General features: G+C 40.9%; 1 protein-coding gene across 1 annotated transcript in view; it reads left to right on the top strand.

The window, feature by feature from the left end:
* The window catches only part of AFF3 (ALF transcription elongation factor 3), a 266,456-nt gene that overhangs the window by 161,450 nt on the left and 81,722 nt on the right, over positions 1 to 23,284 (top strand). Inside the window, exon 8 of the mRNA XM_058825605.1 lies at positions 20,314 to 20,365. Within this exon, the coding sequence (XP_058681588.1) occupies positions 20,314 to 20,365 (52 nt within the window). The remainder of the gene's footprint in view (positions 1 to 20,313; positions 20,366 to 23,284) is intronic.

Below are 23,284 nucleotides of genomic sequence, written 5' to 3'. Positions count from 1 at the left end.
AGAAGGAGTCTCTTGACATATTTCTTCGGAGACACACTCCAGGAGGTGTGATAAATCAGGTATACTAAATTAAAACAGAGCTGATCTGTTACTTGATAATCATGTGAACTTACTGTATATTTAATTGTATTAGAATTTACTGCAGTTATGGGTAAAAATCCTGTACATTCACCATCAGCTTTCCTACTATCAAAGCAAAGCAGACAAATCAGCACAAATAATATCTTTGAAGTATTTAACAGCACAATACAGACAAAGAATGAGCAAATCACCCTTTTGTCCCTGGCTTGATGACCAATTTTTGTGGCATTTAAGTGGGCATAGAGGGGGCCTTCTGTTCTGAAGTCCCCCAGAGAGATGAGGCAGGCACCCGGATGTGTGACCTGTCTTGATGTAGTTCCGATGAAGGCCAAATATAGCAAAGAGCAAGGAAAGGGTCTGGGGCTGGGAACCCCAGAACACCACAGAATATACCCTCAAAACCAATTTGTCATTACTCTGGTCTATACTGGTTTTAACTTTTGGTCTTAAGAAACAATTCAGATCCCTGCTCATGTAAAATCCATGTTTTCCTTATAACATAAAAAAATGTGATATGAGGCACAAACTTTAATACTTTTAATAACTGTAAGCAACAGCAGTTTCAATACACTTCTATGAAAAAACAATGAAGCCTTTTGCCACAAACTGTTAAAAAAAATTTGGGATTTCCTCTGTCACATGGGAAGATTTTGATCTTATAAATAATTATAGACAGGCATGATGCCTTTTAGCACGACTTCTTTCAGTATTGTTTGAAAGATCAAGAATTCCTGTGAGTACCTAGATTTGTGCTTGTGCTGTGCTGCCCATCTCCAGTTCAGTTAAAAAGCATTTCCCTGAGAGCAGCAGGCTTTACTGAGAGCAGCCTCAGTAGAGCAGGATGACTGGCACGTGTAGAAAAAAAAGGGTTTGCTACAAAGTGACTGCACATGGGATGAGCAGGGGGGAAAAAGAGGTTCCCGTGTTTGTCAGAGTGGAGGCCTGCTTCTCCTGCCCATCCCTCCCAGCTGCCACCAGCACCCTGAGCGTTGTCCCACAGCTTGGCTGTCCCAGGCTCCGGTGTGTGAGCGGTCCAGGAGCCAGGAAACGCACGGTCAGCTTAGGACAGATGCCCTGTCCCCTCCTGAAGAGTTGTACTCTTGCAGGCTTTGTATTCAGGAGAAGGAAACCTCTCCCTGAGCCTTCTGCATGTATTTCATTAGTGTCTAGGAGTGGGTGATGCCACTCTTCAGCAGGCAAGCTCTTGTGAGGAGCCCTGCTGCACCCACAGCAGCATCCTGTGACTGATGCTGCGCAGGCAGGAGTCAGGGACCAAATTGCCAGCTCTGAAGCCTGGGAGACAATGGAATAAAGAGAGAAGGGGGAAGATCAGAGGTATGGTAACAGAAGACTTGTCATCCAGGATTTTAGGAGTTGCTATTACTATATGTAACACATAAGACTAAACAAGTATAAAGACATACATAATGCATAAACAGTGAGAGGTGGGCACAAAGCTGAATGCTAAAAGTAGGATTTGTAGAAGGACCTATAATACAGATATTATTCCAAATTTGTATATATTTCCCTCAGACAAAAGTAGGTGGATTACTTAATAACCATCATCTCCAGGCCTTGTGAAAAGATTATATAAAGCAACAGCGCTCCTTTTAAAATTATTTTGATTTATTTTTATCTAACAGAAATGGCCAAGTATCTCTTTAGCATGATCCCATTTGGCTCAATGACATTGCAGAGCTATGAATTCAGTATGAGAACAACTCTTTCTGTGCACTGAAGAACTGAAGAACATAAAAGCTCGGGTGCCTAGCTGCAAAGCAAATACCTCCTGCTCAAGCCGCTTATGTTTTTCTACTTGAGAGAAATTAAAATCTCATCTTATTTCTTTGCATGGTCTTGTCATCCACTCAGATTTTTTATTCAAACAAATCTCTGGTTATTTTCAAAGAACGTCTTCTGTATGAATTGCATTAGCTTTAAGGACTCACCAAGAACAGCACGGTCCAGGCTGACACTCTCCCATCAGAGAAGGACCTGTATGAATCTTATCCTACAATTCTGCAGCTCAGTTAATTAAGTATTTGATGTCCTAAGAAGCTGCTGCCTCCCAAAGCCAAGGAGAGGAAGCTGCCAGACCCCATTTCCATCTTTGGCCACCAGACCCAGTGACGTTCAGAGACTTTCCACCCATCACACCATGTTACACAACTCTTCCCCTCTCCCCAGCCCAGAGTGTTGATGAAATTAGGTAGCATGAAAAATTAACCCCACTGTTGTTGTAATGCAGCTGGGTAATGTGTGGCCTCATTTGCTGCTGCTTTGGTATTGTTTGATGCTTTGGTAGTGTGGCACTGTGAATGGGCAGAGGGGAACCCAGTAGAACAAACCTAGGGAACAGCGCCAAAACCCTACCTATTCTCCAGGTATCCTTGGGCACCTTAGGCCCAATGCACACTGATTTCTGATTTCTCTTTCCCTGCCTTCTCACTTGCTGTCCATCCTTTGCCATCCACCCCTTCTCCTTTTTTCCCTTCATTTTCTTCCTTGCCTCAACCTTTGTGTTGTTTTCCTACCATTGAATTGCTGGTTTTGTCAGGATTCATCACCTGCAGCCTCATTTCTTATTGTTTTTCACCTGTGTGAGCCCTCCCATTTTCTATTTCTTTTTTACAAAACATGTCTCCATGTCTCCTGAAAAACAGAAAAGAAATAGATGTATATAGTAAGAGATACAAAAAATACACCCACAGTAGCTCAGATTTCTGGATTAGTGCATATCATCATTTGCCTCCTTTCTCCCATGATTTTTCCATTGTGTCATCTCTGTTTAATGGTAAAGACTAACTTCTAACTCTTTTGTCAGGTGCTAGGTATTGCCCCAATCTTCCTTCAGGGCACATAGTTTTTCATTACTTCTCTTTTAAGAATCACACAAGAAAAAGAAAATAAAGAGAGAGACAGAGAGAGAGAGAGAGAGATTAATATGGAGAAAAGTTTTACTTAGCTACAAAATGTTTTCCTTTTATAACTTTAGGCATGATTGACAGATAGGTTTATTTAATCAAATTGCCTTTTCTGACAGTGTATTATTTAATGAGGGAGTTCTCTTTTTTTGATTGCATAGGAAGTGTGGAAGCATCTGAGAATTTCTGATGTGCTATTTACTTATCCATTATGTTGGGAATCAGTGTAATTTCAATGTCAGCAGTGGAATTAATAACCATAACTGTTATCTGTCACAGAATGATCTATTTGGGGATTTTCTCAGCAAACCAGGATATATTCCCCATCCTTACACCACAGAAGGAAGTTTTAAAAAATAAGTCAAATTTGAACATGTTTTTGTTTTGATTATCCCTTCCAGGCTAGTGGTAAAGGCACATATCTTTGGTCTTTAATTCAGCATGGAGTCACTGATATTAAATCCTTTAGCAGAATAAATTATCCCTACTTTTTTTTCCCCACTATTTATTTCACTCTGTTTCTCAAAAACCTCTGTCAAGGATGGCTCCCCATTGAAGTGCACCCTCTCTTCCCAAAAACAAAAAAAAAAAAACCCTAAAAAAACAAAAAAAATCAAAACAAACCCCAATAAAACAAAACAAAAAGAAAAAAAAACAAACAAACAAACAAACAAAAAAACCCACAAAACCCCATCACCAAAAGAAAACAAAATAAAACAATCCCTGATACTCTGGTTTCCAGACATAAGAAAAAAAAAATCCCTTTTTGGCAGTAGTGTGAATTTGTGCTGACTTTGTTCTGGTTTTGGTGTTGTACTTCACCATGTGAGAGCAGGGAAGTGCCTCAGCAGAGAAATGGAATTCCATGAGAGAGGCAGACAGGGCCCAAATCTGGTTCTACTCTCTTGAGGTTATGTGCAGCCTCACATAAGTAAATAACTGATAAATGAATAAAACCTTTCAACTGATACATCTGATAAGCACCAAGACTTTTTATATGACTCCAAAGTAAGGGCAGTAACTATTAAATTAATTGCTTTTTAAATAAAACACATAAGAGAAATTTTTAAAATTCTTCATTGTTCCTTAAAGTGTTTTAGTGCCTCATTAATTCTTGGTTACTCTGGTTGTTAAGAGGCCATTATTATGTGGTAATAAGGTGTAGGAAATTACCTCTAGGACTATAGTCAAGTCACACAGACCTGTTAGAGTTAGCACCTGATCAGGTGCTCAGACCAAGTGCCAATGGTGTAAATCAGGGGTGCCCTGCCCGGTGGTGGGGCTCAGGGTGCTGGTCCTGTGTGATGGGATGTTAGCTGAGATGAGGTGAGTCCTCTGGGCTCAGAAGTCCTGACAAAATATGATCCTCCTAGCAGCCTCCTGTCCTTCAAGGGCTTGCCAGTCTTGCCTTTGGCAGAACAGGAAAACTGCTATAAAACAGTGGAATAAAATTATTTTGCAATTACACTCATTTAAGTAATTTAAAATATGCCTGAAGCTAGTGCAGATGAAAATTCACTCTTTGCTGTATGATTTGTTAGGTAGAGTCAGAGGAGATTTGGTGCCAGTCCAAGAGAATATCCCTAAACTAATGACCTCTTCAGGTCATTAATATTTCTTTTGAACACACAACCCCTCTCAAAGCCTGCTACAAACATTGGTAAAGCTAATCATTATTACCCTTTTACAAATAGGAAAATGAGCCTTGGGAGCTATATTATTGTGATTTGATGCAACATTAATCAGCATTCTATGGAAAATATTTCTATGTCCTAGTCTGCATCTATTTATTTTTCAGTGTGTATTATTATTTTTTTCCCTAAATCTCTTTGAGGTTGGTGATCTGATGCTCACCATACATTATACAGCTGCCATTCATTGCCTGTCCAGGGGGCAATGTGATACAGCAGCATCACCATCTTTGAAGAGTACTGAAGATGCTCCAGCTAAAACCACAAAGCTCAGTGTCCTCAGAGGAGGGAGAGCAGGGCTGGTGTGGCCTTAGTGCTCAGGAGTGATGCCCTGCAGGGTGTGCCAGTGCCTGCCCCCTGCCCTCCTCCTGCAGTGGGTGTCAGAGGACACTCACACCTCAGGATGGTGTCAGAACAAAGATGCAGAAGGCTCATGTTGTGCCTGAACCCCCAAAATGGGGCTGTGGCCTGGATTTCAGTCCCAAATATCCTTGTTTGTTGGTAAATAGCTAAACACTCAGTTCTGTATGCTTTTGCCCAGGTCTTCAACATTTTTAAGCCCCTGGTGTGGTTTCTTGAGGTGTGTGTGTGACAGTGTCCCTAGGTCCAGCTCTGAGTGCCATCCCAGAACTCCTCAGGGACTGACCCAGAGCCACAAGCAGCTGGGGAAGGGCTCCTTCCATGTCTCCATTTCACCCTTTGCAGGCTCAGAGCTGGGGCTGTGGGACAAAGTCTCCATACTTGGTGTTTCAGCTGCATCAGAAGAAGCCCCAAGACCTGTGCATGGGAAGGTGCTGCAGGCTATGGGCACCACTTCCCCTCATTCCCAGAGCACCCCAGAGGGCATGGCCATCCTTCCAAGCTCATTTGCAGCCTCTCCTTCTCACTGTGACAAAGGACACCCTGAGTTTGGCACTGTGTTTGGCTGATTTTGGTGTGCTTGCCTGCCTGCAGGGTCACTGCCATGGCAGTGCTGGGCTGGGACAGAGCCAGGCCCCACAGAAAGCCATGCTGGTCATGCCTTGTGGAGGCTGACCCAGAACAGAGGTCAGACAGAGTTAAACAATAAAGCAGGTATTTATTAGAAAGCCTCAATGGATACACCTTGGGAACTACAAGATCCCAGCCAGGGCTACACCCAAGATGAACCCAAAATGGTCACAAAATGGACAACCAGGCACAGGGGTTCCACACTTTTATAAATTCTGGTCCATTTGCATATTGGAGTTAATAGTCCAATTACAGCTTTAGCTTATGAAGTCCCATCCTTCTTGTTTTCCTCTCTTCAGTCCACCATTGTTTATGCTCTTGGGCCTGAGATTTGGATCATTTGTCCTTGGTCCCCAGCTAGAAAAGGAATTCTTTTGTCTACCTACTCTGTGAAGAGAGTTTACTATCCCCTAATATGAAGCTCAGAAGTTCACACTAAAGCAGTACAGAATCTGAAAAATACAAAAGTTGAAACCTGAGGCACCACCAGCAGCAGAGCTGTCCCCATCAGCCAGGCAGTCAGGGGCCATCACCCCAGCTGCAGTGACATCCCACACAGCCCCAGTGGTCCCAGGCAGGGCTGCAGGAGGCACCTATCTGCTGCTCCTTTCTGCTGAAATGGATTTTTCATATCACATCATAATAATTAGCAGGCCAATTGTCATAGCTATTACAAGGATGGGGGAAAACTCCACCAAAAAACAAGTATTTAAAGTCCACTTCTGAGTGCATTTCAGATCTCACAAAAACTACTGGAAGAAGCAACTACAGCCCAAACCAAAGACATTTAGGAGTTAATAACTGCATGAGTGTAGCAGTAAAGAACATCAAGAGTTAACAGTCCCAGAGTGATAAAATATTTAATCCTAATCTAAACAAGCAATATAACAAATCCTTGTAAGGAATGAATGATGTCTCACATGTAGCTTAAAATAATCAAATTTTGATTTAAAATACTAAAATAGGTCAAATGTTATGGGTTTTTCTGGAAGAAATTGAAATCGTCCAGTCCAATTTTGTTTTTTATTTGCAATATTCTGCAGATGAATAAATGCATTCTTTACATAAAACCCTCTTGCTCTGTCTCAGGTAGGAATGCCTGTTTGCCAGAGAATATGTTGACATATTCTGTTCCAGTAGCTCTGTTCCAGTGCTCTGATAGAAGAGAGATTGTTATGTGGAGGCAGATACAGTTTCAGCACCTCTTCACCTCCCCACCTTGGCTTTGCTTTCTTTCACTTAAAATCTCCTCCTAGTGCAGGCTCAAAGATGAAGTGGAGAGTGAACAGCGTGAGATGTTGGGTCACAGGCACATCTGAGGCAGTGCCCATCCCAGCAGGACCTGGAGTTTCTGTTCTGGCTGAACAGTGACTTTGTGTAAAAGCAGTGAATCTCTTTGCCTCTATTTCCTCTTTCTGGCTGAATGAGAATTACCATGGGTTTGCTCACTTTTGATTTCTTAGGGTGTTGGGAAATGTACCTATGCAGAGATCTCTCACTAGAGAACAGTGCAATAGGATGAAGCCCAGCAAATTGGTCTTGATAGGATGGATCCTGTTTCATACTAGGTAATGGTCCTGGTAATGAGAAGAGCAAGTGTGTTCAGCTAGATGGAAGAGTGAGAGAAAGTATCAATAAGAAAATTCTGGCAGAATTCCTTTTTTTACTCTCTGTTCTTCTTTGGAACTCCTCTCAATTGCAAATAAACTTGAAGCTTTTGAGACATTTATAAAAAGATGTAATGAGGGCTGGTTGCTGCATTTTTGGAACAAGAAAAACCTTTCAGTAGTACATTGAAAAATACACAGTGATTTCTTTAGACTAATAAACACTCTGCTGGAGATAATCTAAGGGTTTGTAGAACTTCTGGAAAGTAATTTACATATTTCAAAGCTCTTTATTGTCAGTCTCCTGCATTTTGCCTATTTTATTTCTTATTTTTATCAGCCATCTCTGCTGTCATCAGCACTAAAAATATTTAAGTGCCTGATATAATACATACATCTGAAGTTTTTTCTCTTATCAGTAAAAATCATTTGCCTTGAAGGTAATACAGTGAGCTAAATTAATTGCTGATGAAACTGGTTTTACTAGAGTGACACTGATGATAAAAGTAACCCAATACATTTAGTTTAGGAGATCTACTTTTGACCATTAACAGTGTTACTACTAAATTGAATTCTTCAAAAGTCAAGTGTCATTCCTTGTATATATGACTTTTTGAATATATATTGCACAATATAGACACCATATTTGCACTTGTACTAAATTCATGTATGATTATCTGTAGGGTTTATTCTTATTTAAATATCAAACAGATAATTATTCACAGCTCTGACAATATTAAGTTCTGCATATTTTATTTTCATACCCAAAAATACTTCTGAGATAATAGTGATTGTTTTGATTGGACTGAAGCTGACATCAAGTAATAGCAAGTTAAATAATACTTGAAGCCATTTTTTCAAAGGTAGATCCATAGGTAGATCCTGTTGGGCCTACATAGAATTCTTTTCCTGGGAACTCAGTATCAGATAATCATAAATTACAAACATACAAACCAAGCAACCAGATATGTAACAGAGTAGATTTAAGCAAGTATTCTTTATTCCTATCCGTTTCTATAAAATAAACAAACAAAACTAAAAAGCCAGCAACACAAATCCTTCAATTTCAGTCACGTAGCAATCTGAGAATCCAAATTCTGTGTGCTTGGTTCATTGCAACACTTGCTCACAACACTGCTGGGGATATTTGCATCTATTAATGTCAGTCTGACAACTGATGACAGAAAAAAATATTTCCCTGAAAGTTTCAATTAACTGCCAATGAGAGGGAAAAAATGAAAGAAGCCAGTAAGTATTGTGGACCCATATGAAACTCAAAACAAATCTAGGTTTAGAACTTTGCAAATGGAATTAGATTAGCTTCTGAATCAGCAGGGGTAATTGATATTTTGTTTAATACAATAAAAATTATCTGGGGTAACTGAAAATAAAAATAGTTTTGTTAATTTTCTCAGCAAAATGTAAAAGAACTACATTCAGGACTGATAATTTCATTTAGGTTACCTTACTCCTAACAGTGCTTGGGCAGCCTTGTTACAGTACTAGATACAAACATATTTCAAAGTAATGTTTTTGAAAGCAGGAAACAAAAGCACAGCATTTCATAAATGTTGCAATTTATAATTTTATATAGAATTTAAACTTCTTTGGTTATTTAGGGAAAAGCATTGCTCAAATCTAGCAATTGCCAAGCATTTTGGCTGGTCCTCACACTGTTCCTCATGGTTAAACGGTGTTAGAAAATTGCCCTCAGTTCTAAATCCCTCACACAAGACTCTTGTCAGTCTTGTCCAGGCTTGAGCCGTCGTGAAAAATTATTGTTGACATTTTTCTTGAGATGATTCAACATTTCCAAAGCTTTAGGATGGCAGAAGGCATTATCAGACATCATTTAGACTTCCAAATGAATATTTTTTATGTGATGGTTGTGGTGGTTTACTGCTGGGTGGTAGAAGTTGGCAATCAGAATGCAATTGTGTCTAATTCATTTTTATACACTATTCCTATTAGTTAAAATAGGCTATTTCTTTTCAATTCTTTACAATTTCTTTGCAATTTCTTTACAATCCTGACATAGGATTTTTGATTGATTTTTTTCTCAGAAACTGCCAGTATGATACTGCCAGCATGCCAAGCTGGTGTCCAGAAGAAAATTTAAGAGCAGTGATAAAAGGAAAGGATAAAATAGAAGCCCTTCTTGCAAACAAGGGTTTGTAATAGATATTCTGACATGATATGAATGATGAGGGATGGAAAATTCATAAGGTTGTGTAGAAGTGCAACACACACTCTGAGCATAGAAGACTGACCTATAACTCATAAGATAGTGTGTTTCAAGTGAGTTATGAGAGTTGTTCCCTGGTGTATATTTAAAAAAAGACATTAGAAAGGAGATATAGTGTGGTTTACTGTTTGAGAGCTAAATTCATAATTTTTTCCAAAGAGTGTTTTTTAGAAAGAGGACTTTTTATTTTCTTTTTTTTTAAATGCATATACACTGGAGTGCAGGTTGTGTATTTCTGCACAGCATGTGCATCTGAATGCTGGGAATAAAGCTCTTCTCAACTGAGGAGCAGCCCTCAGCTGACTATTTTTGCTGTTGTTATGTCCAAAGGAGATTATTTCTAAGAAAGAGAAATAGCCAATTTTGCATCCTAGAAGGGGTTATCTCAAAGTGAAACAAGCAGGCTGGAAGCATTTGGCGACATCAGACCCCAGGGCAGCTGGGGGAAACCCCCTCCTCAGAGGAGCTGCACAGCACAGTTTGAATTGATGGGAGCCTACATGAGCACCCATCCCATCACTGCTGCTCCATGGGAAGCAAAGGAATTCTCTGACCACAGCAGCTTGCACATGTGTTGTGTTCCCCCAGCAGCAAAGTTCATGGCCATGTTCAAGGTGCCAGTGCCAGCCTCCACCTTCCCTGTCCCTGCAGAACTTGTGCTCCAAGTCCTGGAGCTCCCTTAGCAGCTCCTTCCCTCTCTCCCTTCCTCCCTCAGCCCATCCTCAGGCAAACCTGAGAATTCCTGTATTTTGGTGGGACTGCTATCAGTTCAGAGATGTCTGCCTTGTTGGGATTATCTCTTCCCCAACATATTAAAGCAGAGAGGAATAAAGAGAGCACTATCACTAATGCACCATCTCCTAATAAATTAAGCTTGATAAGCTTAGTAACCCTGTTGAAAACACCCTGGCCATGGATGCAGCTTCAGAAGCAGTGCATTCCCTGTCTCTGAGCTGAGCATGCAGGCTGCAGGACTCCTAAGGAGCAGAAATCCATTTGGCCCATGGAGCAGAATCTGCCTGGTGTTGGGCAGAGAGTCTGCCTTGAAAGGAAAAAAATAATGCATTTTTCCCTGTGCCTGTCTTGGCTGAAAATGAAAATCTCTGAGAAATCTGCTCATGGGAAAGGTTTAAGCCCATTCCCACAGAAATCTGAGGGCTGGAAATTTTGACAAAAGTCACAAGGGTCCCTGAATGTTTAATGCACAAACTCCCTACACCTCACTCCTCAGCATCGAGTGATAGCACATCACCCTGGCCATGTGTGAGCTTTCAGGTCTTTCTGCCTTTTGTTTCTTTCTTTTTCCCCCCTTCTTGCCACACAGTGAAATTAGTTATTAGAATTAGTTATTTGACAATTTATTCTGACATTGTATTATTCCAACAATAGTGAATGTAATGGTATGTAATTAGGAGCCAGAATATAACAGTGGGATGAAGATGATTTTCACAGTGAGATTTCTTTAAATTAAAATTTCATTACTTGAAAAGTGTCGTGCTTTCGCCCTTTCCAGAGTGCGAGCAGTGTCCATGAATGAAAGGGATGACCCTCAGGGATGGATAGCATGAGTTTCAGTCTCTTGCACTCCAGTTGGAGATTCTCCCAAGGCACTGCTCTTCCATACTATGCGCACCTATAAGGGCACAATATATTTTAAAGTCTCTGTAAAGTGTTGATTTTACAGCGAAACTCCTTCCACTTTTGAGGGGGTGGGGTTGTTTAGGGAGCTGTCTGTGTAGCATCTGGAGTTGTGAGAAGTCTGTAGCACTACAGACCTGTCAATTTTCTATAGATTATCCTCACAGCCCATATCTTTAAATAAAACGGCATGCTTCCTTTCACAGTAGCCAACTGAATTCTTGTCTGTTTATTTTCTTGTTTTAATCATTTTTTTCTCCATCTAGTCAAATAAACCGCTAAATTCCGTGTATATGCTATGGAACTTCATCCAAAACTCTACTGTCTCCTTCCTTACAGGGCTGACAGAGAGTATAATCACTTGTATTGTCCAGAGTACTGTTTACATAAAGGAGCAATAAATACCTGTTGAAATTTTTACTGGAGGCCTCCCAGATGGATGGTTCATTTATTATTACAGACAGGGTTTCATTTACTTAGTTATTAAAAAAAGCAGGCCGCTACAGCCCATTTATAACTATATTAAAACTAAATGAAGCTATAAGTATTGCAGACGGGACTGAGTAAAATACATTTAGTGACTTTCCAGGAAATGGCTAGGCAAAGTATTTGAAAGGAAATGCTGAAAACTTCAGGGGTCCTGGTGTGTCTTTCACAGATGTGCTTCTACTGGCTGGAGCTGCAGAGGGAATGGAGGAGGTATAGTTCCCATATGTTCCTGTGCCATTCATATATTCTGCAATAGCCTCTCTGTATCAGCCAGTCAGCCATGAGCCTTTGGGAATTGTTCCTTTCCTCCTCTAGCCTTTCTTGACATGGAAAATTCCAGCTCAGGATGTCCAACAAACTTCTTTAACCCAGAGACAAAATATCAACTGAATATCGACTTCAGTTACAAGAGGGGATGAAGGTGCTCCATTGGCATCAATCTGTAAAGGAAAGGCAGATTAATCAGGTGGATTGCAGAGGTCTTAGTTTGGAAGGTATTACCAGAGGTCCCCACAAACAGCTTTGAAAGCAGAGTAAAGATTGTAGATGGTCTTTGTGACACTTTTCTAGCACTGATGACTTTTTACCAGACATTCTCACCCCTCCTTTGAATAAACTGGTCAGTGGATGGGAAGCACGTGGCTGCCTGTGAACCAGACCATTATTTTAGTATGTCCAAGCTAGAAAAATAAAGGACAGTCCCAATAAGGAAAGGTGGGTGTCCCAAAGCATAAGAAATTGTTGACCATAAATTGGTGGGGTAGAAAAGCCTAGAAACAAGGCAGCTTGAAATTTTTAAAGCAGAGTTTGTTACGTTAGCAAAAGGCTGCATTTCCACAATCAAGACAAAAACCAACAAAAAGCTAGTTCAGCATCAGTGGTCAGGTAAAAGTAGTAATTAGAAAGAAAAAGCAATTTGTGCAATAGACATGAAATTTAAAATATACATAATATGATTACATATGCATGCAATATAACAGCCTAAAACGACAATGTAAAATACTGACTATGGATAAAAGGAATGGATAATACTAGACAAAAGCTCAAGGACAATGAGAATATGGTGTTTCTTAAGGTACATGAAAAACAACAATAATAAAGAAATTCTGGCAATAGCCCCTCATTAACTGGAAGTATTAAAGCTGTAATAATGTTAGAGTCAATAAATATTTTTTTTACATGAGAAAAAGCAGGTTTGCCTATTAGACAGACAGGAAGCTGAACAGTGTCTAGAGACAATAAGTTATTTTAAATCAGCTACCCTAGACGGCACTATCCATATACCTTAGATCCTCCATGTCACCAAACAGGCACCGGCTGGACACCACTGGCCAGCAAAATCTGAGGGTCATTTGTGGTGTACCTTGAAATGTGGGGTAAACCTCACCCTCATGATGACTCCAGCGTAAGGACAGATGCTTGTACTGCTGGAGATTTGCAGTAAGAGATCATTTGTAGGGAAATAATCACTGAGTACAAAATCAGATGCTGCACATTCAGCTCGGAGTCTTGGCAGTGGCAGCTCTGTCTCAGACACATTAAATTCCCCAAGATTTCTGCCACAATGGCTGACACATAGGCAGTGCTGCAGTTCATGCACTCTTACTTCATTTCACATTTGAAATGAATATTTTTTAGGTGGCAGCATCAGCAATGGCTCAGAAATCAGAGGGAGAGCATTAGTAAATAACTGCTAATCACACCCAGAGAAGCTTTGGGGGCTGCAGGGGCAGGGAGGCAAGAAAGAGATCAGAAAATTGCAAGCAGCACATTCAAAACTCTTATTCCTCAAATGTGCTTCCTCTGTCACACAGAGCATGATTAGCCATGAAACTTTGGCAAGCCCTCAGACTGATTGGACTACTTAGGGGTGAGCTGCTGATTTGTCGCTCATCACTCTTCCCTTCTTCTGAGTATTTGTGCATTTTTTGGTGGCTTTCTTGCTCAGGGAGCAGCCTTACAGTTTTCTTGCTTTCCTCGATCTCTCTAATTTTTCAAGAGGTACTCTGGGTGCTTCTGCCCAAACACCATTCTCAGAAAGTGCTGTGGTCTGTGGGGCACTTTCTCACCACCCTGCCAAGGACTTAAAAAATCCAGGGTATGATTCAATGGCATTTGTTGTCCCTTTTTTTATAGGGGAAAAACATCACCAGGGCAAACACAGTCGCTCACAGGGGCAGCTGCTGCAGAAGAAATCTTATTTCAGCTTCTGCTCCTAGGAGAGAGTGATGGCTGTATCCCTTGGAGAGGACTGCCTTGCATTTCTAATGAGACCATCAGTGTAATGGGAATTTAGCTGAAAATTTAGCTGGTCTAAATGGTTTTGAAGAGCAGTGCAGACCAGCCTAGATGGATTCAAGCCAAGGACAGAAAACTTTTCCTTCAGAGTATCTATTTTTTATTGAAATTGCTAATTCTATTTCTATAGACTGAGTCCGTTTTTCAGGCATTTAAATTCTACGCTGTGGAATTAAATCTCACATTGATATATAGGCTTCATTCCAGCATTAAGTACATTAATATTTCACCAGCCTGATTTTACTGGCTTTCTCCCTCTGTTTTTAATTAGATTTGATGGTATTCTATATAATCACGTTTTCCTGCATGTTTCTGTGCAGCAGAACTTGCACAAACTGTTTGTTAGGGGATTTTTACCACTTAAACATCATCATATATTCAGAGTGAATTTTAGATGCTGCAAGCAGTGCTTGCAGAGGTCTTACAATCCTGCTGAAAGCTCTGTTACAGCACTTATAAAATATCCTCTTGATCTCATTGCTTACCTTAATCCATAAGCTTTTGAGTTTATTTTGTATAAAACAAAAATAAATACTACACTTTTCAGATAATAAAAATGCATGAGCTTTTCCAAAGTGAAACATTTGCATCAGTTATAGCACTAGAGTGAAAAATAATTTCAGCAATCAGAATCTAATTAATTAAAAATTACTACTGTATAAAAGCAGCCACTCCTATATTTAGGATTAGTAAACAAAGCTGTTTGAAATACCTGTTTTGGCTGTAGGTAAGTAGTAATATAACTGCCCATCTGTTACGTGCAAGTAACCAAGGTTATAGCAACAACATTAGTTTCCTTTTTCTCTCTCTCTCTTTTTTTTTTTGTTTTTTTTTTAAGAAAGGAAACATGTTCATCTGTTTCTTATGAATTCTCTGTACTTCTTACCAGGCATATTTTTCCTAGCATTTCTCTTTTAGAAAGCAATGGAAGACAGCCAGAAACTGAAGGTACGTTTGTCTTATTGGAGCTTAAGTCATATTATGTACTCATAGCTGAAACAATCCCAGTAACATAAGGGCACAGTCTGGGTAGGAACATCAGATTCCCACCTGGCATTCTCTCTCATTTTTCTGGGGACAAGAGTTAAAGGTCTTATACTGTGCTGTGCCCCGGGAAGGTTTTGTTTTGCTTTTTTTATAATGTGAAGGAATACTTCTCCTATATCAGTGCATCAGTTGTGACTTAAAACATCTGGGGTCAGTCTGAAAGTCTTCTAGCATACTGCTACTTAGAATAATATCTATTTTCTTTCTGGGTTTCTGGTAATATCAAAACTAATGCCCAGTTCTTCAAAGGTCAGCACGCATTTATGGGAAAGAAAATAAAATGCCTGTAAGGTACATTGAAAATAAGATAATTTTCCAAAAGCATTCAGAATAAAACATTGTGGTAGCCTAAACTCAGAGCACTTAGTTATTTGATTTTGGTACTTCATTGCAACTCTTTGCTTCAGCTAAAATCAAAGTATTTTTCCACTACTGAAGTTCCTTTCCTACATAGTGGGAAGAAATCATAGAAGTCCATAGTGCACACGGTATTCTGACTGAGATGTTGCCTAGAATTTAAACTGGAACAATACACTTGATCAGATTAACACGTTCAGGAGATATTTTACAGATTGCAAAGACAGCAACTACTGACTTTATTTAAATGACAATTGCAATATACATGTATTTATATCCTGTGCTCACAAACCATTGGCAGGTTCTCTCCTAAAGCTTTAGTGTTAATGATTTAATTACTATCAATATTTTTCCCTTCCCTTCTTGATTTTTTTTTTCTGGTCATTATAATGACCAACATTATCATGGGGAAAGACCATATCTTGTATAGTAGCTTAGACCACCAGAGGGACATAGAATTTTGTGTCCCTCATTTGTATAACCTCTCTTGAGATGCCAAAAGGGAACCTTTCTCTAATCAGCAAAAAAAAAAAAGACAAACCACAGAGGAATTTTTTGAGAGTTTTATGCCTCAGAAAGTAATTTGCAGGGGAAAGGAAAGAAATCATTAGGCCAAGGAATGTGAAATTTATCAGTGGTTAAAGTGAAATACAAGGTGTTAGGCCTGCTGCTTCTTTTATGTGCATCAGCAGGTGTGAAGAATAATTCCAGGATTCAGGCATATCTTCACTATAAAAGAGAATAGGTATCTTCCTAAGTAGGGCTATGCTGGAAGCACCTCAGAGTGGCTCCATACATCAAAAGTGACCACAGATTCTTGGCTGGCTCTTGAGAACGACCTCCTCCAGACACTGCTGCATTGACATCTCCTTCCCCAGCAGCTCCTTCTTCTCAGAAGGAGAATCATCCAGCTCTGTCAGAAATCTTTGACATAAGGCCTGACTCTACCCTCACACTTGAAACTTGTTGTTACTTAGATGTTAATTCCCAGAGGGGAAACCAGATGTCTTCCAGCTACTCCCTGCACTCTGGCTGGGCTGAAGATAACATGTGCTAGGGAGTTAGCTTTCCTGCAGTGACAAACCAGGTAAAAAGGCAGACAAGCAAAACAGCAGAGTTGCAAGTCTCAACTATTCCATTTGAGCAAGGTGGTTCCTTGGCAGCCTGTGATGACCTCCCATCCCATATCCCCTGTGATTTTGATCAGGAGCAGGTGCTGGCCCTTTGGCATGTTGAGATGAGCAAGAGTCCCAGAGGTCTCTCTGCAGTGCAGCACAAGGCTACCCCAGCCCCAGTGTCCTTCTGAACCAGTGCAGTGAGTAACCCTCAGATTAAAACAGGTCAGGGTTTCTAAAGAGCTGTAGGAGATTTGGACACACAGTCACGTTGACATTGGCAGATGTTGTACATCAATGCCTTCCAGACCACTCTGTATTTTCCTCTTCACATAAGTAAGCCTGCAGAGCCCCTCCTTTTCCCCTGTAACTGAATGGCCCATCACCCCAGGCTGCAACCCCTTGTTCCTGGAGAATGAAACCAGCTGGCTTGCGGAGGCATTTCCCAATATCCCAAAGCCATCCTCCTCTCCTTTCATTGTGGCTCTACCTGTCACATTCTTTGCAGAGAAAGGAGCAAATGCATTAATTAGAGAGCAGTGAGCACTCCTGCCTGAGCCCACCCCTCACTGCCTCCACAACCTCACAGAGATTTCACTAAAATGTATAATTAGGTTCTGCAAAGTGACTTCCTGGCCATATGTGCCCTTTTCAAGTGCAGAAGCCCTAAGTGGTGCTGTGTGTTTTTCAAAGCTGCTTTGAGTACCACTTCATTTCTCTGGCTTTTGTTTACAAGGTTGTATTTACTTACCTCTTTACCAGCGCCCAAATACATCAAAGCCAGGTTGATTTTAAAAAACCTGAAAGCCCATGCATGATGTCACTTACTGGCCTGAATTTTGCACATTCTGAAAAAAGTGTAAAGGCTGTGTTTGCACATGAGCTTGTCTGTGCTTGTCTCTCCGTCCTTACACTAAGTTTGCCAGACTATGTAAAGAAATCCCATCCTAAACAAGGGTGGTTTTAAACATGGTCTGAAGTGCTCTGCTAACACAGGGTGTACCAAAGCTCATTCTGTGCTGAATCTGTGTCAAAGTGCTTTTGAGATAAATTACAATTTAATGTAACACCTCTTGTGAGCTTAGAGTATTTTACTTCTGTTCTCACTCTCTTCAAGTGGGGTCTTCAAGTGGTCCAGTTGTGGAATTTTTCTTTAAACTACCATTGTTTTCAGGATGGAAATGAGCTGTTAAGGAGAAACATTCCTCAAAAACATCCATACTTAAAATCGATATACCATTAAAATGGAATCCCTGTAACATAAACATCCCCTCCTCAGTCCAGGCCAGGTGACACTGTGTCCTGCTCTGGCTTTGTGGATGAGGGCTGAGGGCCTCACCTGAGAGTGAAAGCTGTCTGGGAGCCAGTGAAGACTTTCAGGCACAGAAGTTATACCTGCACAGCTCCTGCTTTACAAGGTAGACATGTACTGGCAACCTGATACAGCCTTGTATCAGCCAGATCCCTCTCTAGGCGGGGAAAAAAAGCAAGCAAGCAAGCATTTTATGATGACCTGGTTATTTTTCCTATCCCCAGTGTTAGGAGCATGTTTGTAGTCTGATGGTAGTTCCAAAAGGGGCCATGAGCCCCAGGCAGGCAGTGCTTTTCTTGGAAAGCAGCACTGCTGAAATGAAAAACAGACAGGGAAAATAAAGATGGTCTAAGATGTACAAGCAAGGAGAGTTTGAAGGATCAGTGCTGCTGTTTGTTATTCCTTTTGTGTGGATGATACTGGATTGTAGTCCTTGTCTCACACCACCACACAGCCTGAAGGTTTCTAAATATTCTAGTTGCTTCTAATGACAAGCTCACAAAACACTTTTTTATATGTTATACAAAAATCCAGGACACTGATAAATGCACAGAGGTATCTAGAATGTTTCATTATATACTCTTGGTTTTTCAGCTTCCATTTAGGAGAAGAACTAAACTGCTAAACCTAAAGTAAATGTACTTAACTACCACATCACTAGCAGAAATTCATGCACTCAAGGAAGAGCAGGAAGTGACACCCTGGGAGTTCTCCTTTTCACACAAGCATACCACTTTCTGGTTAAATCACTATCAGTGCAGATTTCATCACATAGGTGCCAAATCCCAGATCTGAGCTTTCTATTTTCATGCACTGCTTTCTGAGGCATCGCTAAGCAGATCCAATTAAAAGCATGAGCAATTATAAGATTGTTTGGATCCCTGTAAGTGATGAGATCCAAGGCCAGTATGGATCTTGTGGTGTTTACAGGAAGTTTTGCCTCTCTGATGTGGAGCTGTATCTCTCCTAGGAGCTGTATCCTGTGTCATCATACCTGTCCTGTTTGCCCACTTCTCAACAGGGCTTGTTAGGTGGGTCAGTGCTTGCATTGATATGGCCATCAAAGGTTTGCTGATTTGGGAGTTGGCAGAGAGGGCTTTTTCCTGACAATGGACACACTTTGAGATAAAACATAGGCAAGTCCTGCTGGGAGATTGTCAAGTCCCTCCAACTCAATGAGTGTCCTGTATATTCGAGGTGTCTGCACTGCCAAGACATTTTGCTGAGTGTGATAGGCTGATTTTACAGAGGAGAAACGTTGGCACAAGTAGAAGGAAATGTGGGGAAAAAAGCAAGAGGAGAATCTTTAAGAGATGAACTAGCAAGAATTTTTGCTCCAACCCCCAGCCCTGTTCTCACCCACCTCCATTCCCTGAGAGGTGCCGTGGGGAGATGGGGAGGCAGCTGTGGCAGCAGCAGCAGACAGGGGCTGCGCGCACACGAGGAGCTGAGGAGGGCGTGCTGGGCTCTGGGCTCTTTTCAGCCACAGCACACCATGCAGCCCATGGAGGAGTCATGCTCTGCAGGCACGCTCCTGGAAGATCTAGGCACAAGTACAAGGAGGTGGTTTGAAATTACTACATATGTCTTCTTGCAATACTTACACTCCAGGGACCACCCACGGCACAGGATGTGTTTGAATTGCTCACCAAGCTTTCTTCTGGAGATGAGATGAAATTACAGATTCTTTTTTCCCAGAGTGCAAGAAAAATTAGCAACTTTCTGAATTATTACTATTATTACCGAGGCACATTTTAAAAATAGCTCCTCTTCTATAAGACTTTTCAAGCACTGGGGGAAATCTTTGCACGTCTTCAACTCCTTTAACTCCTGGTTACTTAATCTTAGATTGTAAAAAAAAAAAATGTATGGAGATAAAACCAGATTCCTCTTCTTTGTGAACCAGTTTAATCAAGTTGGGGAAAGGATATGGGAAGGCAGGATGAAACCCTCATTAGAAAAGATGCATTATTTTCTATATTTACATGACAGTGAAATCCTGTGGATACTCTTGTGCACTAAGAAAATATATTTTAGTTTTAATTGTTTCAGTCAATGTCAATTTTACAACAAGCATGCAATAAAGTAAAAGTGGCCTTTGGGATACATCACTGAACCTTATTTTGTGCTGCAGTATTGCCAATGTAAACACCTACTTCTGTTTTGTAAGCTCAAAGCCAAATGGACAAAAATTTGTTCTCAGGGAAAGTACTGACCTGTCAACATCAAAAATATTCTTTTTAGAATGTAAAATTGTTTGTCAGTGATTGTAATAACAAGAATCTTCGCAAAATCCATCATTATTCAAACAAACATTTTCTTTTAAGCAGCAATAGTAAGAAATTAATTAAAAAGTTAGCTGATAGCAACCGGATAAGATACAGTGTCACAGCTACAAAGTTCCTGGGATAAAATATATTTTCTTTCTATTTATATTATTAAATATTTACGGTAGCTCTGAGAAAATATCCAATCTAAAGCATTTTGATAGGTTACAATTTATTCTGCTTGCTTTCCAGAATGCTAGAAGATGACCTCAAGTTAAGCAGTGATGAAGAGGAGAATGACCAGGTAAGAACAAGACAAGTAACATGTCACTTGAAGCATGTTTCATGTCAAGACTGAGCTACTGCAAATATTTTGCTAATGCTTTTTCTAAACATACAGAAAGGTTATCAAAATACATGGCAGTACTGTAAGTGGAGTAACAGATGTTGCTGCTCAGAGCCAGCCTGCGTGTGCTAACTGCTGGATTGGTGGGGAACAGGCTGCAGCGCTCTTGATTTATTACCTTGATGCGACCCAGAAGGTTTTTGTATCAGCTTCCTTCTGATTTGAATTTGTTTTGTTTTAAAGAGCGGCCAAGGAGGGGAGAAACAGGAATTCTGGATTAAGGGTTCAGGCCAACTTTGCAATCATGAGCTGGCCCTGGGGATTAGCTGCTGGGCTGCTTATCTCTTACCTGCCTCCAGCAATCCCCCCAGCCCTGGCCTCTCCTCTGAGCATTTCTGGTCCTGACTCTGCGTGGCCCATGCCTGCTAAGAAAGCTAAAGAAAGCTGAGAAAAAGCCTTGGCTGTGCATTTGATTCTCTCTGTAACACAGTGATTACAGCAACTGTGTTTCAAACACCCCAAACTACCTGACTGGGAGCAGATACACCATCCAATGTTCTCCATATGTCAGGGGAGCTGGGTTTTGTTGGCTGTAGGAAGTGCCTCCCAATTTTTCCTTAAAATTTTGTTGTGTTTTGTCTAAATCATTAAGGATTCAGTAGAACAGGGCTGGAGCTTGACTTTCCCATGACCAGCTGAGTGCCTTGTTGCCAGGCAGTGCTATGCTCTGCTCCTCTCAGTATCCTGGCATGGATGATTTGGTTGGGAGTGAGAGGCCAAGACTCCCTTCCCTTCCTTCTTTCCCTAAAATGCACAACCCATGCCTTCACCAGGGTATGTGAGGGCAGTACTGCTCCTGGCTGCATCTCACAGATACAATGTGGTTTTCTGTCCTGGTTTTGGCTGGGACAGAGTCAATCTTCTTCTTACTAGCTGGTACAGTGCTTTGATTCAGTGTGAGAACAGCATTGATAAGTCCCTGATGTCTCAGTTGTTGCTGAGCTTACTTCAAGTCAAGGACTTTTCAGTGTCTGCTGCTCCACCAGTGAGCAGATGCACCAAAAGCTGGGGGAGCCTATGGCCAGGAAAGCTGCCCCAAACTGGCCAAAGGGATTTCCCTTCCACAGAGGATCATTTCTAGTACATAAACTGGGGGGAGTTTGCTGGGAGGCACCAATCACTGCTTGGGAATGGGCTGGGCATCAGTCAGCAATTGTATTTTGCATCACTTGTCCTTCTTTGGAATTTATTTCTCTCTTTTTGTTGTCTCCCTTTTCACTGCAATTATTATTCTTAAAATATTATTATTTTATTAATTTTATTTCAACTGTTTAACTGTTCTTATATCAAGTCACAAACTTTTTTTTGTCCCTGCCTCTCCTCCCCATCCCACTGGGGCAGGGGGAGTGAGCAAGCAGATGCATGGCACTGTTTCTGGCTGGGGCAAAGCCATGTGAGCTTCAAATATGATTATTTCAGTCATGGGTAGCTGGAGTATCTAGATGGGTAGGCTGTATGGATATCCAGACTTCTGAAATTCAGAAACTTATACAGATAATTCTAGGTTCATAGGATAGACATGATTTTCTTTAACTCTTGTTATTAGATGTCTCTATTTTACAATATATTCCACACAACAGGTAAATCAAAACTTTTAAATATTTATACTAAACCATTGTCTCATCTCTTTTGAGCTGAGCTTCTTGGTGTTAAGATGCAGCACATAGATTCTATTATTTACATATTTATTCAATTTCTTTTTGTTTAACATATTTTATCCTGAAACACTTCACATTTAATTACTCTTCCTGCTTGTCTAGATAGTTTAAAATAGAGCTCACAGACAGCATAGGACAAAGTAAAGTGAGGGATAGAAGGGATGTCTGAAGAGTAACAAAAGCAGACCAAGGGGCCATGATGTTGCAGCCAGGGGCTGGGTGATAGGGGAGGCAGGAGCTGCTGGCCAGCAGAGAGGTCCTTCAGGCAGGGAGACAGGATCCTGAGTGATGCATGTCAGAGTGAAACAGGCTGGGAGAGCCAGAGAGAAAAATTCTGGTTTGCTTCATAGCAAGCAGAAAAGGACATGTGAAAGTGTTTATTGTGCACAAAGAACATGAGTAGGTTTAGGCAGAGAAGGGATTGTGGAAAAGTCCTGCTGATCTGGCAGGCACACAGGGACCTCTGGTTTAGCACTATGATTGGTAATTATTAACATCTTCTGTGTGTTCTGTGCTGTGCCAGGGCTCTGCTCAGCCACCAGGGCTCCAAGATGCAGCTGATACAGGCTGGGTCTGTCACCTCAGTGCTCCAGCAAGCCCTACAGAGCAGGACAGAGCTCACCACCCACACAGCAAAGAGCAGGGCTGAGATCCCATGACTCACTTCTAATCTTCTAATCATCACAGGTCCCTGCATGAACAGCCTTTGGAAATTACTTATTTATTTGGTCCCCTTTCCTAGTCACAATTTTTTTCCTAACTTGGCTCTACAGACAAAAATCTCCCAGAGGCACAGGCTGGCTCCTGCTGTATGAAATGCTTTGTAGAACCTTAGCTGAGACCTGCAGGTTTGCTTAATGAACAATCCTAAATAAATATACCTGCTGAAAAAACAAAACACTGCCTTTCTATCCACCTTGCAGGAAATAGACACAAAAAAGAGTAACACAGATTCTCTCTTCCAATAACTGCTCAGATGGACCTGTGTTTAAATGTCAGCAGAACTCGTTTCCTTTTACTTCCTAACTCAGAGGCTCTTTAATCTCATATCTCCTGAGCTCAGAAACAGGAAAGAAAAAAAAAATCAGAGATTAATGGATAGGAACAGTACATGAGAGATTCCCAGATATTCCTCATGTAATAAATTAACCTTTTAGCA

This window comes from Ammospiza caudacuta, chromosome 2 (genome assembly GCF_027887145.1).
Source record: "Ammospiza caudacuta isolate bAmmCau1 chromosome 2, bAmmCau1.pri, whole genome shotgun sequence".
In the NCBI taxonomy this organism is placed as follows: domain Eukaryota; kingdom Metazoa; phylum Chordata; class Aves; order Passeriformes; family Passerellidae; genus Ammospiza; species Ammospiza caudacuta.
Note: the sequence above shows the minus strand (reverse complement) of the source record. Positions and strands in the feature narration are given on the sequence as shown.